This window comes from Synchiropus splendidus, chromosome 1 (assembly GCF_027744825.2).
Source record: "Synchiropus splendidus isolate RoL2022-P1 chromosome 1, RoL_Sspl_1.0, whole genome shotgun sequence".
In the NCBI taxonomy this organism is placed as follows: Eukaryota; Metazoa; Chordata; class Actinopteri; order Syngnathiformes; family Callionymidae; genus Synchiropus; species Synchiropus splendidus.
Window position 1 is genome coordinate 11,000,501 of NC_071334.1, and position 14,265 is coordinate 11,014,765.

Below are 14,265 nucleotides of genomic sequence, written 5' to 3' on the forward strand. Positions count from 1 at the left end.
TTGTGGACTGGCGCCAACATGACATGCTAGCATGCCTTGAAAAAAGGCCATAACTAGAGATGGGCCGATGAGAGTCATGATCAAACAGAGTCCTCATTTTCAGAGGGTGTTTCATGGCAGACAAAATGATGTGGGGTTGAAACGGTTGTTCAGAGCTATAGAATTTTACAGCAGAGTGTCATCTAGTGCCTTCCTTCTCAAATAGTGGGGTGGGCCCCACTGGGGGCACGTGACCTTTTTTACCGTAAAAGAATAAAGTGTAATTGCATATCAGGTAAATTCATGCGCTTAAAGTATTTTCTGTTACATACAAAACCAATGTTAATAAAGCTACTTCTTTATTGTCAATTGATCCGTACTGCTTTCTTTTTTATTTTCTTTAATGTTCACAATTTTATTGACAAATGATACTATTTACAGAGGTGGCGGAGAGTTGGGGGCGCGAAACGTGAACTTCTTCCTGCGGGGGCGCAATAGAAAATAATTGAGAAGCACTGGTCCAGTGGGATCCACGAGACACACTCAAAATCTTTGGCACCCTCACACTCAATAAGCGACACCTTCTCCATTGGTGACAAAGAACTTGTCCGGAATTGTGTTTACGGAGCACTTCCACATGAAAAAAGAGAGAGAGGGAATACCATCAATGGACGCTAACAACACAATGTAAAATGACTCAGTGTGAGTTTAAATATTGTAACATGAAGACTTTTATTGCAAATAATAATAATTTGATAAAAGGGACTCGTTAATACCATTTTCAAAAATATTCAACATCCAGCACATTTTATATGGAATACTAGCAGGTCGAAACCGCAGAACGAAAGAAAAGAACAACATAACCGACTGTCACCAATGTGCCACGATAACTATAATGAACAGCAGTTGTTTTTGTTTAGCAATAAATTCAAATGAAACACAAATAATAGGTGGTATGTATATAGATATATATATATATATATATGTATGTATTTTTTTTTCTCAAGATCAGATCCAGAACCAAAAGAGCTGGTAAAAACTGGTTCCATCGGTAGTAAAGAATGAGCGTGTGTCAAAATGTCCACCTCAAAAACACAGGGGTAACTTTGACATGCAGCACAACCAAACTCTCTGCACATCGTCAAACACGCCAGTGAGTGAAAACTAGGACAAGACACTGGCTCTAAAGTTCAAAAGTATCCTATTTTCTTCACATATACACACATTGATTCTGTTCTATTATACTGATATATTGGTTTCACACCCTCTTGGCTTCAAAAAGAAGGTCATTTGATTGCAAACATTTGTCTTTTTCATGTACCTGGCAGACAAAGTAAAGGAAAACAACTCTGGCATCTAAAAGAACCTGACGACATTAGAAACTCTGCCAGCCTGCGCTCAAATAAATGTCACGTTACATGTCTTCAAATGTATTTTTCTATACATCTTTTTCAAAAAGGAATAAATATAGTTTTGACCCATATTCCATTGTATCGCAACATTGAAACAATATGGTGCAGTATTTTCATAAACTGTCAAACAAGCTGATAAATATTCAGGAAACCATTGGCAGACTTTTGAAAACAAATCACCACAGAACATGAAACAGTGTTTGTGCTTTAAGTCTTTTGAGCTGTGATGGCTATTTCTCAAATTTAGTTCCTCTCGCAGTCGTGGGGTCTAAAATAAATCGGATAACAGCGTTGAAAAAGACCTGACCCGAGTCAGGACTCCATGTTAAAACATTCTGTTATCAGTCATATTTTGTGGGAGAAGGAGGTCGATCTCATGGTCCATGGTACTTTTAAGGCAATACAGTATCTCTGTTTACATCAACGATACTGGATGGATATGAAGTACGCCATGTTGCCGAGCGGACAGTGACACGGGTGTGAGTTGGATTAACATAAAAGCAATACACTTGTTGAACTGCGCATCCACGAGCCGTGTGGGTGCTGATGCTACACATGCTGCCTGCCACCAGTCACGTCGAGTCGCCAGCCGAGAACACTCCACTTTCACGGCACAAATCACCCGAGTGAATTCACGGGTCCGGAATGAAAAGCGATGGCACAGATGGAAAAGAGCTTTTGGCTAAAGATGTCGACTATAATTGCAGCCGCTTCAAAAGGTTAGTACTGAGTGGTAGCATCTCTTGCACTTAGTAGTGGCGCTGCACTCTCAACAGTTATCGTGTATGTATCGTATCAGTGCTCGGAACTACAACGTCAGTTTTTAAGAGACTACAGGGACATATGTACCGCCATTTCAAGTACACGATGACTACTTTGCAAGTCAAAACAATCATCTTTGTTAGCGTAGCCAGGGAGATTCTGCTCCTGTCGCGATGCTATGAAGCTGTTTGAATTCAACAGTGCCAAACAAAAAATAAAATAGGGCCAATCTAGTTGGAGGTTTGTGGTTTTCAAGACGTGTTGGTGTTGAGCTTCAACAACACGAAGCTTTAACCTTAATCCTGAGAAGACAGGAGCCGAACTAGAGGCAGAGGTTAGTTCAAAATGTGACTCAAAACTCCAGCATTTCTTATAAAACGTCAGCGTATACAACAAGATATCTTTAAAGAAATACCTTAGAGAGTTAAATGGAGCTATACAGTATATGATACGTCTCTGTATGGGATGCCAATTGTACATATTTAAGAAACATTCATGAGCAAATCTATATCATTTTGATTCAAGGGTTCAGTGATGTTTTGTAATCGAGCCATTGTGCGTTATTTAACTTGACAGTTTCATTCGACTAACTGAGGCCTTTCTTTTTGTTGTTGCCACGTGTGAATGAAACACACACACACACACACACAGACACACACAAAACTAATTAAGATGGAACATGGATTGAATTTGTGCAGTGATGTAGTCATCAACACGCAGAATGTAAACGACGCAAAAGAGAAAGAGAACTGCATGTCTTGCCCCGTTCAAGTATCATGCCAGTGTGCTGCGATTATTTGAGACAAAATATGTAAATTGGGCTCTTTGTTCTCGACGCTAACAGCTGTGACATTCATAAACTCGACTGTAGAACGAAAGACAGCAACGCCGGGTTCATTCCGCACAACCCCGTGAAATACTTTAACACTCTGGTCCCGCATCACAACAAACAATTCTATGGTAAAAATATAAAGATGGAATACATTATAATTCGCTACCATGAAGGCCGCCTCATCGACGCAGTTAGGCAGGCGCAGAAGCCGAGGAACCCACCTCAAGCGTAACACGTAGCAGACCTTCAACATGTTTCTCCACCTACTGAGAAAGGACGATAAATACTGGTTCAGAACTTCTTTCTTTTCACCGGAATCATGAGCACTTTCCTTTCGTCTACATCCCATAATACATTCAACGGAACGTTGGTGTGGTGATTCAGTGGACTGAGAGACTTGGCACAATAGTTTTCGTTCAGCTGTTTAGAAAAGATGTCGTATCCAGACACGTCCCAGAGACAACTCACTTTGAGGGATATGATTGGTGGAGGGAGGGGGTTAAGGGAGCTTTGCGGGGATGAGGAAAACAGAGGTAAAACATGAATCATAATTAAAAATAAACAAAAAAAAACTCAGTATTTACATGACAGAAATTTCACAATAAAAGAAAAATTCCCCACAAATAATTCTGATTATTTCCCACGTTTGCTTGTCAACAAACTGCTCCAGATTGGATTCCAGCCATGCCTCAGAGGATCTGTAAATGCTCTCGACAGTCTTTGTGTCACACCAGGCCTCTGCTAGTAGACGCTCATGAAGGAGGAGAGGGCCAGGACCAGGTACCGGCAGGCCAGCGGGACGTACGCACTTCCTGTGCTCCCATAGGGTGCAGTGTTGGGCGCTGTGGGCAGGAAAGAAAGAGGAGATGGCATTAGAGGTGAACGTCCTTAAAACATCAGGGGTCCATCACAGGACATGTGTACACAGGCGACAACTCACTCAGACACTCATTGACTGTGAAAGCAACGTGGAATGAGGGGATCTTTCTGTTTTTAATTGAATGTTTGAGGACCAGAAAACATTTGCAGAGCTGTTGTTCGATTTCAATAAATTGGACCGCAGGCGACGTCCGGGAAAGAAATCCAGATGTCTAACAGACGCAGGCGGGTTGAGGTTCTGTCACTTCTGTCAGTGAGTTTTGCAGTCTTGAAAGTCCCGGGTGCTTGCTGGTGGATTTATCATTATTTTTGTAGTCAGTGTGCTGTAAATAAGACTGGAGGAGAAGCTCACCCCAAATCAAAGTGCTATTCAGGGTCCTGGAGTGAGAGACAAGAGCCCCTCACCTGAGATTGATAAATAAACAGTATATTGGAGCCGCTAGGGCAAGAGCGCCTCCTGAAGCAGTGGGTCTCAACCGGTGGCGCCGAGGCCCAAGGTGGGCTGCGAAGTCACTTACTCTCCCCAGGCAAAAAAATATCTGTTGCAGTGTGTTGGCTGGAAGGTGTAAACGCGTTTCTGTGTATTGAATATTTAATATTACCGATCGTGACAAAAGAAATACAGGGAGAAATGCCACCCTGTTCTCCAAAACTGACTTCATGAGCTCAATTTTCTGTGTGAATACTAAGTACGCCAGGCAAACCACTGTATTTCTCATTTACAGAGGATTGACTAGTTAAGAAAAGGCCGTGTTTCACTCTTTATGGTAATAATATATCAGGTAGTGTCGCTTTTTCATTCGCAGACACGCAGCTACTAACATCTCAGTGCGCTCAGACACACCTTTAGGTTCAAACCAAAGATAAATAAATATGTAAAAACACACTGACTACATTCAACAGATCCTTCGGATACACAGTGTTGAGCTGCCAATGAATGAATGAGCGCCAAATCGGCTACAGTGGCGCAGATATAAAGATGCCACCGGGGTCACTTTTTGGTGAATAACCCTGGCGTATTCAGATGGTAGTCCAAAACAGACCTTAAAAAGTTTTTCACTTTCACTTTTTTCGCTCTGTGTGAACTCTATATGTACTTCCATTTGGAGATGTCTGGGAGTCTGGAATATATGAATATTCAAAGATGAAATTATGAATATATTATGAATATAAGATGAAATATGGATTAGTTTTTCCTGACATCGTGTAGCCTTTGTGCTCAGGTTTACGCCCCACCATTGGCTGTGGAACGTTCTAAAACAGCTCTAATCCTGCTTTAATGATGAAACAATGGAAGTCCCCAGTTGCGAGATTATTCCAAAATAAACAGTGGAAAAAGGAGGATGGATGAGGGCGAGCCAGGTCTCTCTGCTTTTCTTATCGAAGCCCGCTTTGTTTTGATGTGCTGGCTGGGCTCTGATCAGCAACCGTAATGTGAACGTGGATCTCAGGAGAGCTGCGTCAGGCAGGAGTCGAGGGCGGCCTTTCATTTGGAATTCTGCCTCTCCAACACGGACGCGCTTTTACCTGGTGGCTCGATACAGAAAGTAAACAGTCTTACCCTCTATACTCACTCACACCTGCAGGTACAGGTCACATGCTGACACGTGCACGTGTGCTCGCAGAGCACAGTGAGGCCGTGCAAACACGCGGCGCTCCACCAGGGGAAATCATGCGGCGCAGACCCCACACCAGCGGGGCGCCTCTATTTACACGCTCATGTAATTAGCTCACAATGTAGCTCCTCTGATGTGGACTTGACGCGGCACACAGCCACAGGCGAACTCCCTATTCTCCAACTTCAAAATGCCGTTTTTTTTTTTTTCCGAGAGGATAGTTGCGGCGTTTGCGAGTATGGGATTAAAAAGTTCCTTAAAGAAGCCCACATTCGCAGGAGCTAATGTATTTTTAAGTCTGTCTGTAACAACTATCGGAGATGCTGACACACGTCCTACTATCAGCTGACAACGTTCCTTTCACCGGATATTTCCCAGCATTATTTGTCGGCCCCGAAGTTGTTTGCCTATTACAGTGAAGCTGCTCTGACAAGTGGAGTGCAGGGAAGCTGGGGAAACGCTGATAATAGCGCGGCACAAACGGAACAAATTTTGATGATGTGTGCTGTAGACGAGTGGATGGCCTTGGTGAACTGCAGACCCCCTCTCTTTCTATCTTTGTCTCCTCTTTCTACCTCATTCTGGTGGTTCTTTGTACGCCCCTCCTCTCACTCTCTCCTTCCTCCTAACCAAAGTACAGGATAATGACAGTTTTCCAGGGCTGTGCGAGTGAACAGAGAGATGGTAACCATAGCAACAGCTGCTGTCCTGCTCAGCCAGCCCACCGCTGACGGAGCCTGAGTGCTCAGCATTGTGCTACATGCGCTGGAGGAATCGTTTGGGGAGTGTGTCTATAACTGGCAGCGATTGGTGGGAAATAGACACATGTCACATTTCCTCCTCTCATCTGATGGGAGTCAGTGTGGGCCAACATGCGCGATGTATGTTTATGCTTCTGTCAGTGACGTACCCATACACTATCCTATTCAACCATGAGCTCAGGATTCGCACTCCTTAACCAGCACAGTTCAGATGATTCGCAACCAGCAGCAGGCAATTCATTTCCTTGAAGTGCTTTCAGATTCACAGATATCCTGTCAAAGAATTTGCTTTGCAGTCAGAAATCTGAAGACGTGACACCACCACCCTGATGAGAATTGATATTCATAGTATGTGAATACAGTACTCCCTCAGCAGATCGCACTTTAGCTTGGACCTCATCGATATGTCGTAGACTGTTTCCCCAGAGTCCTCTAGCTCGAGCCGAAAGGCAGAGCTTCTGTCCATCTTAAAGGGGCCCTAACATGGTTTTAAGAGTCCTCCACAGCGCTGGCACCATAGCCTAGACTGAAGTGTGACAGTTAAGGTGAGTTTTTTCAACTAAATATTCAATTATCTTTCAAAAGGTTGTTGCTTGAAAGTCATTTACCCGTCTTAAGTTGGAGATGGAGAAAATCAACTCATCTAATTTGTATATTTCAACGTCACCAGGCAGCAACCATAGCGATTTGCATAAGTTTTAGAGAAGTTGATCTGATCCACTGGAGATACTGGAGATGACTTGTCTCTCAAGCAATAATGGCTGGGAATCATCCCTGTCACATGGGACCGCTTGGTGGAGTTTGCACAAAACTTGCAGCGTCCAGTGGAAGACTGAACATTCTCATCAGAGGGTAAATATTCCTCTTCAGGATCCGAGTCAGTCAAATTTGATCTCTTGCTCTCCGTTTGGCTCCAACAACAAAGCTACATCCCTCCCTTTCCCCTTGAAATCCTAGGCATTTTTAAATGATTTAATCCTAAATGTTGAACAGAAACACGGCCACAAATGTTGCTCAGACTATTGCTATTTTTGGTGATTCAAAATATAGATATAGATAGATGTATAGATATAGAGAATATAGATGTGAGTGGCAGAATCAGAGAGGATCAAGCAGATGTACATAGGCAATGCAGCACCCGAAGAAGAGCCTATCACAGTTTCAGTCTAACAGTTCAGTACTTTGACTCTCATTGTGAAAAATAAAGCAACGGGCAGGATCAACCAACTAGCCTTGCTTTTCACAAATGGTCATCTCAAAGCCAAAAATCTGTAAAACTATAAAACCAATGATTATATGAAATACCAAGCTTGATATTATTAAGGTCATGATGCATATGAAGGATGCCACAGAATTCTGGCGAGCATCCACAGAACGTCAGCTATCGAGTGTGTTAAAGGTCACAGGATGTCTGCCAACTCCAGTGGTTCTTCCCGTTGTTAAAAAAAATAAAATCAATGGGAGGCAAAACATCACGAAGCCACAAGGTCGTAATACGGAGCATTTTTTCTTGATAGAGTTCTAAAGATTCTTGATGCAATGAGGTTAGAGTTGAATCCAAACTTGGACGCTCATCATTTTCCCACAGTCTTCAAAGTTGCTCAATAAATAAGGTGGGATTATGTTTGGTAATTAATAAAGCTTCATCAGTAGTGCTGACTAACGTTGCTCGAGCCGGAGAGTTGAACCATCAATACTTCAGCGGGTGGAGTGTGCAACGCGATCATCTGAGTCACTTCACACTGCGTTTGATTCCGGCTTGTTTAGTACCTTGCTGTGCCATGACAAAAAAGAGGCAGAGGCTTCCATTGTTTCGACTGTGTGGGCTGTAACTCGCCATTTTAATTAACTCAGCAACTGCGCGCAACCACCACCATTACGCTTCTTATTAACATGAAGGAAGTAAAAACGAAGGAAGGAGAGCGGTGAAAGACAGAGAGCTTGCTGGGAGTGAAAAGCCAGATAGGAGGAAGGAGTAGAAAGGAAAATCAAACGGAAAGGGAGCCGCAAAAAAAAAAAAAAAAAAAAAAGACAGTGATTGAAAGGGTTGCGTGCGCTAAGGCTGCGGTGGCAGGCGGGGAGGGTGGGGGTGGGCCTGACTGAGATCTTCCTCTTTGGGGTTTGAATTTAATTGCCATGTACATCACCACCAGCGACAATGAAGTACCAGAATCCCAGACAATATATCATAGGGAAACCAACAGTGTCAAGACTCGCTGGAAAGACAAGCGGAGCCCTGAGTGCGGAGAAGCAAGGGAGATAAGTGAAGATGAAAACGATACGCTTCAATTACTGTTTTGCTCCAGAATTGAAATGGAAAAGAAGAAGCCTCCCGTGCACTTGCTAAAGTCACGGGAAAACAACAATCCGGGCTTCTCTCCTCTGATTCTGGACACAGGCCATCAGCTTTAAATAGTCTGCTGGGAGCCTGAGCCAAATTTTCGCTCTCTTGTCCTTCTCTCCTCTGCTCGTTCCCCCACGAAAAAAAAAACAAAAAAATCTCCATCGACAGCACTTTTGTCACCCACATATCATATGCACTACAAATGCTAAGGTCTTCAAGCCCAGTCACAGGAGACAGCTGGAATGAATCACACTGAAATACTACAGCATCCGTTCATTTGAACTTCCCTGTGTTTTTGAGCCCTTAATATGTAACATATGTGAATATGGTAGAAATATAAAAGAAAAAATAATCCCATGTTTCAGGACAGGATTAAGATTGAAATTCATTATCATGTCGTTCGGCAGATGATTCATCCCTTGAGTTGTCCTCTACACTGACGGCAACAAGCCAGGCAGCATCCCAATCCCCCCAGAGGACAACTGTTTCAGAGATGGGCTCCTCGGGGCAGTGAGGGGGGGAGGAGTTCTGCGTCCTTGACCATCAATCGGCGGCCTCTGGTCCTCCCCTTTAAGCCCCGCTGAGAGAGCACGCGTGAGACACTCCTGAGCCAGAACTGATCCCGTACACACCGAGCTGTAAATCGGGCTAAATCCCTCTAAAGCGAGGTTCACAGCAGCTGGCGAGGGTGTCTTTAACTCTCAACAAACACTTTAAGCATTTCTTTCCCCGAAGCGGTGCGCTGTTATTCAGTAAATAATAGAAACTTCTGGGCTGGATGAGGGAATCTAGCGCCTTCAAATACTTCATCACGGCTGGTAAGGGAATGAGAACGCTTACTTTGGAAAATGTGGATACACACGTTTACCGAGTGTTTAACTGGGACAGTGCAGTTGTCCGACACTGCCAAACAATCGCTGAAGAGAGTTAGTGGATATAATTAGCAGGAAACTCACTTTGAAAGCCGCAAAATGAGGTCATCTGATAATACTGTTCCCTCACACAGATGCATGCTGATCATCAATGACTGCACACATGAAAGCCTTCGTATAATTCTGGAGCTTCTCAAGCGGAACATCGAGAGATGACATGAGGTGTAGAATGACAAGCCAAACGTCACTGATGGTTGTAACTTGAAAACACAGGATGTCTTGCAATATCTCAGTGGATCCATTCGAGTGGGCTTGGCAAATGTAAGGCCCGCTGGTGCACGTCATGCCCACCACTTCATAAACAAGTCCAACAGCTGATGCTCCTATAACAATGAACGTGAAGAGAACCTGCATTGAGGAGAAAGCATTGTATCAGCAAACTCCCGTGCAACTTTTGTGTGTCAAAAGGCAGATGACAACGACATGGGATGTGTGGCTAGCTTCCAACGAAGAGCCCGGAGTCATCGCTGAAACAAGGAGCAAGAGGCAAGAGTGCCTCTGCTATAGTACTGATAGGTGTACCAGGCTTCCTGAAACAGTGTCCTCATTTTCAGAGGTCACTGGGTGGCACTCTCCGGTCCAACAGTCATTTCATCACAGATTGTTAGCAAGAAATGCTAGTAGCAAATTCATATAGTTTGCGCGCCTTCAAGAAAACCATAGAGAAGCCCCCGTACCTCCCGACAATACACCACTGGTAAAAGCTGTTGCCCGCCTCATAAACCACGGCTAGACTTTTTTCCCCGCAGCTTCCTGCCACATCCAGCCCGAGCACAAGTGACTCTCTGACCCATTCATCCATCCCTCCATTTATCCCTCCTGCACTTGTACAAGCAGCAAGTTCATCACGGCCCGATATGATGTTCAAGACTCATCACCTTCATATCCCACTACGATCATCCCACACCGCTGTTCCACCGAGTCCTCATTCAAACGGACCTTGGAGCTCATTAGCTCCACCAATCATTTGCATTAGCGCTGGTAATGAAAAGCCTCCATTAATAAGACGGCCTTCAGAGATCATTTACGCCGCTCTGCCTCCCGGTGCTGGCGTATCATCGCCCCACCTCCTGCGGCTTCCTCCCATCTCCTCGTACCTGTTGGTTATCAACACCCGGCGCAGGCCTTTTGGGTCACATGCTGCTCTTACAGTTGCTATCTGGACACACAGTAACGGAGCGATACGTCACCTGATAGCTTATAAGTGCTCTCAATTGCGGGATGATCTGGGCCTTGACTTCATCAAGAGGAATCCTGTTCCAGAGGCCACTTATCTGTCCACATAATGTTCTATTCCATTATTGATCCGAGCACCGCTCTCTCTGTCCCACAGTGATATGCTCTCGCTGTTCATTACCATCCAACGCCTGCTAAGTTATGAGTCTGACATTTGAGGGGGTCCCAATTTCATACTGACCTGCATGCATGTTTATTGCTTCCATCAATTCAAGGACACTTGGAGATCAGCGAGCTTGCAAAAGATGGGCTTTATATGCACGTGCAGCGGATAAATCTCACACTGTTTTCCTGCTCTAAATCTTCAGAGCTGTCCTGGATCAGCAGGTTGGGTGAAAGCTGTTGGAAATTCCATGTATTTTCTTAAAAAAAAAAAGATTATTTATTTTGATGTTATGCAGTGAAAGTGGGTTTCAACTCAAATGACAGTGTGGATCATTTAGGAGAAAATACATTTTGTAAACTGTGTAGGCAGTCGACGAAGAATCTGCTTGCCAGTGCAGTGAAGCAGTTTAGATTTTTTCAGATGATGTTGGCAGGATGTTTTGACTAAAATGACAAATACGAAGCAGCTTAGCAGTGCACAGGATTTATCTCATTTAAATAGCCAGCGTCAAATGAGTGGCGGCTAACTTTCCGAGGCAAACATATTGTGCTGGAACAAACGGTCGCTTCTTAATGTCATCCATATTCATTTTATTTCAGTCTTTAACTGAATCATTCGTCATGATAGAAGAACTTTTCTCGACTTGAAAATGTGTGTGTCATCTAGTGGCTTCAACAGAAAGCATGGAGATTAGGGATGCTCCGATCCGATCTACTGGATTGATTTTGGGTCTGATCCTGGCCAAAATGACTGTTGGGTGTTGGATTTATTATTTTTTTCCCAAAAACCCATCGAGCTGATTCATAAGCCCAAATATCCTCAATTTCACTTTGCATGACATGCAGTCATGTTTTGATTTCATGTGTTTATGCAGCCAACGTTGGCGCATTAGGTGATAAATCGAGGCATATGTTCCATCTACTGCGGGTCTTCCTGACCCCATGGGCGACGCACCACATTAAAATGAAAGACAGAGGTTGAGTCGAGCCATGGGATGGCGCTCCTGAGTCACCGTATACTTGTGCCACTTGATATATGAACCGCTTCAGTCATGGTGACTTCTATGGCATCGACAATCTGTTGGAATGCCACATAAGTTGCTACATATACCAAGTGACATCACAATTTGCGTCAACTTATTTCAAATATACTTGTATTTATTTCCAATGTTAGAATGAAGCAGCATGTTTTTCATTCAGTGGCGTGGTGCTTTTAGGTGTATTAAGCAGTTCACATCCATAAATATTAACAACATTTTGAGTGACAAGGTATCGGATCGGATATCGACCGAGGCTGACTGACACATTGAGCGCTAACTCTAATTTTACCATTGTTGGTCACCTGGATGAGAAGCGATAAAAGCAAAAGCGCAGATGCCTTTCAAGTCCTTTAAAAAGACCAGCTCAGTTGCAGCGCGACTCGATGACTGTGACTTCTTCCTCACACTCCTTCCTTTTAATGTTGCAGCCTTAATGAAATGCACAGGGACACAAACAAACACTGTCAGCATGAAGTGACTCCTGCAACCTCGGATTCCCTCTTCCCTCGCGCTCTTCTCTTCCCTCTGTCTTTAATAACCTCCCTCTCGTATTCGGGCCTTTGATGCCCACTCTAATTCCCCACCGACCCCCCACGCTGCTCCCTCACTTTCTAATACTTATCGGGGTTTTATTTTTGCATGAGTCATGCTGCAGGCATGAGGACTTTGCTGACTCAGCTGCAGCTTACCCCCACCACGACGGTGACAATCTGTCCGGTTATGAAGAATGCCTTGTGAAGAACTGATGCTACCTGCATCTGCATGAGCTGCCCCATCAATACAGCAGGATAAAATCAGATCCCCACCTAAGAGGCAGGTCTCTCTTTTGCCCTCTTTGGCGAGACCGTATCTCTTGCCTGTCGTCTCCTAAAATAGCTATTCCTCCCTGTTATGCATGCGCTGTTATGATAAGACCGCATTCTTATCATTTTCCATTAAGTCACTGATAAGGAATCAGGCCAGAATGTGGAGGGTTAAGTGTATTTTCTTCTCGATTTAAGTGAGATAACTTTATCGTACCACACTACCTGGTTATCTTGGCTCACCCGGTGCTTCCTAAAGCGTCCTGGCACATTTCACACCAGCTACAAATAGAACTCGCCTCGGCCATCCTGTGCACGGGCAGATCCATATTCTTTCGTAAATGTTTACCAACCCTGGGCTGTTAATTGATCTACCTCGGATCAATTTAGCCGCTTACAGAAATTGTTGAACCTAAAAAAGGGCCAATCAATTGCTGAGTGATTAGCCTGCGCGCTGGATCATAAATAGCCAGCATTAGAGTGAGGCGGCCATATGTTTGCCTTGAGTATTGCCAGCACAAGTTCTGCTCAAGACAGCGCAGGGCCATATGCTGCGAGACTGTTCCACATGAAATATTCCTTTACAATGCCAAGGCAGAACCCGAGGCGCGGCGTCAACTCCAGTCCCTACACCCCACCTTGTTGCCGAACGCCTGCAGGAGGTGCAGATAAAAGCTGCGGTATTTTGAAGTGAGAACCATTGATTCTGGGGCACTGTTGTTTGACACAGTGAAGAATGCGCTCAGCCTCCGCAGAGCTGCACATCTAATGCATTTTTATTACAGCGAGACGAGCAATTAAATAAACAAGCACAACAGAGGCAGATACTTCGAGCTCTGCACTTAAGGTAACTTTGGGCAAATGAGCAGCTTCCTTTCAATGACTGTCATTTTGTTCATTTTTAATCAGAGACATTCTTTCCTTTCAAACTTGAAAGCCAACAAACAAGCAACTGTTCGTTTCTTTAAAGACGATTACAAAGTGTCTCATCAAGGACGACGCACAACAGTCTGACTGAAGTCCAGCCGTGTGACATGTAAATTCCAAGTTTCATCTCTGTCTTTCGGCAATTCAGAGGTGGCCGCAGCACGTGGGCCTCCTTCACCTCCCTTGGTCGCCCTTCCGAGTCACACCTATCCTCTTCATGTGCTCATTTATTTCCTGAACCTCTTTCGCCTGGCACTTCTACTTCTAACATCCTTTGTCCCCCTGTCTCTCCTCTCCATGCGTTCAAACATCTCTCCTAATGGGAATTATGCATTTATTATACAGTATTAGTATTATTAATTGTTTGTGCTACTAATAAAGAAGTGTGTGTGAGAATTTTAAGTTACAGGTGGAGTTCAAAGATGGGAGTGAACCACACAAGAGGGTCCAAGGTCAGACGGAGGAGGCTGGGAAGTAGCATCCTCTCCAGAGCTGGAAGGAGCTGGTCCTGATAAGAGCCACCTGGGTCCAGAACGGGGTTCATGCCTTGTGGTCGTTGCCATGGTTATGAGGGAGCCAGTGACCAGAACTGGCGTCAACATTGGAGGACCAATCGGACGAGGATGGAGCCCACGTA

At 44.3% G+C, this 14,265-nt stretch overlaps 1 protein-coding gene across 2 annotated transcripts in view; it reads right to left on the minus strand.

Moving 5' to 3' along the window:
* Positions 1–400: 400 nt before the first annotated feature.
* Positions 401–14,265, minus strand: part of negr1 (neuronal growth regulator 1) — a 158,846-nt gene continuing 144,981 nt past the window's right edge. Inside the window, exon 8 of one of the 2 annotated variants that reach the window (XM_053854641.1) lies at positions 401–3,827. In XM_053854641.1, the coding sequence (XP_053710616.1) occupies positions 3,727–3,827 (101 nt within the window). In that variant the 3' untranslated portion in view covers positions 401–3,726. The remainder of the gene's footprint in view (positions 3,828–14,265) is intronic. The other variant, XM_053854652.1, reaches the window with a different exon arrangement.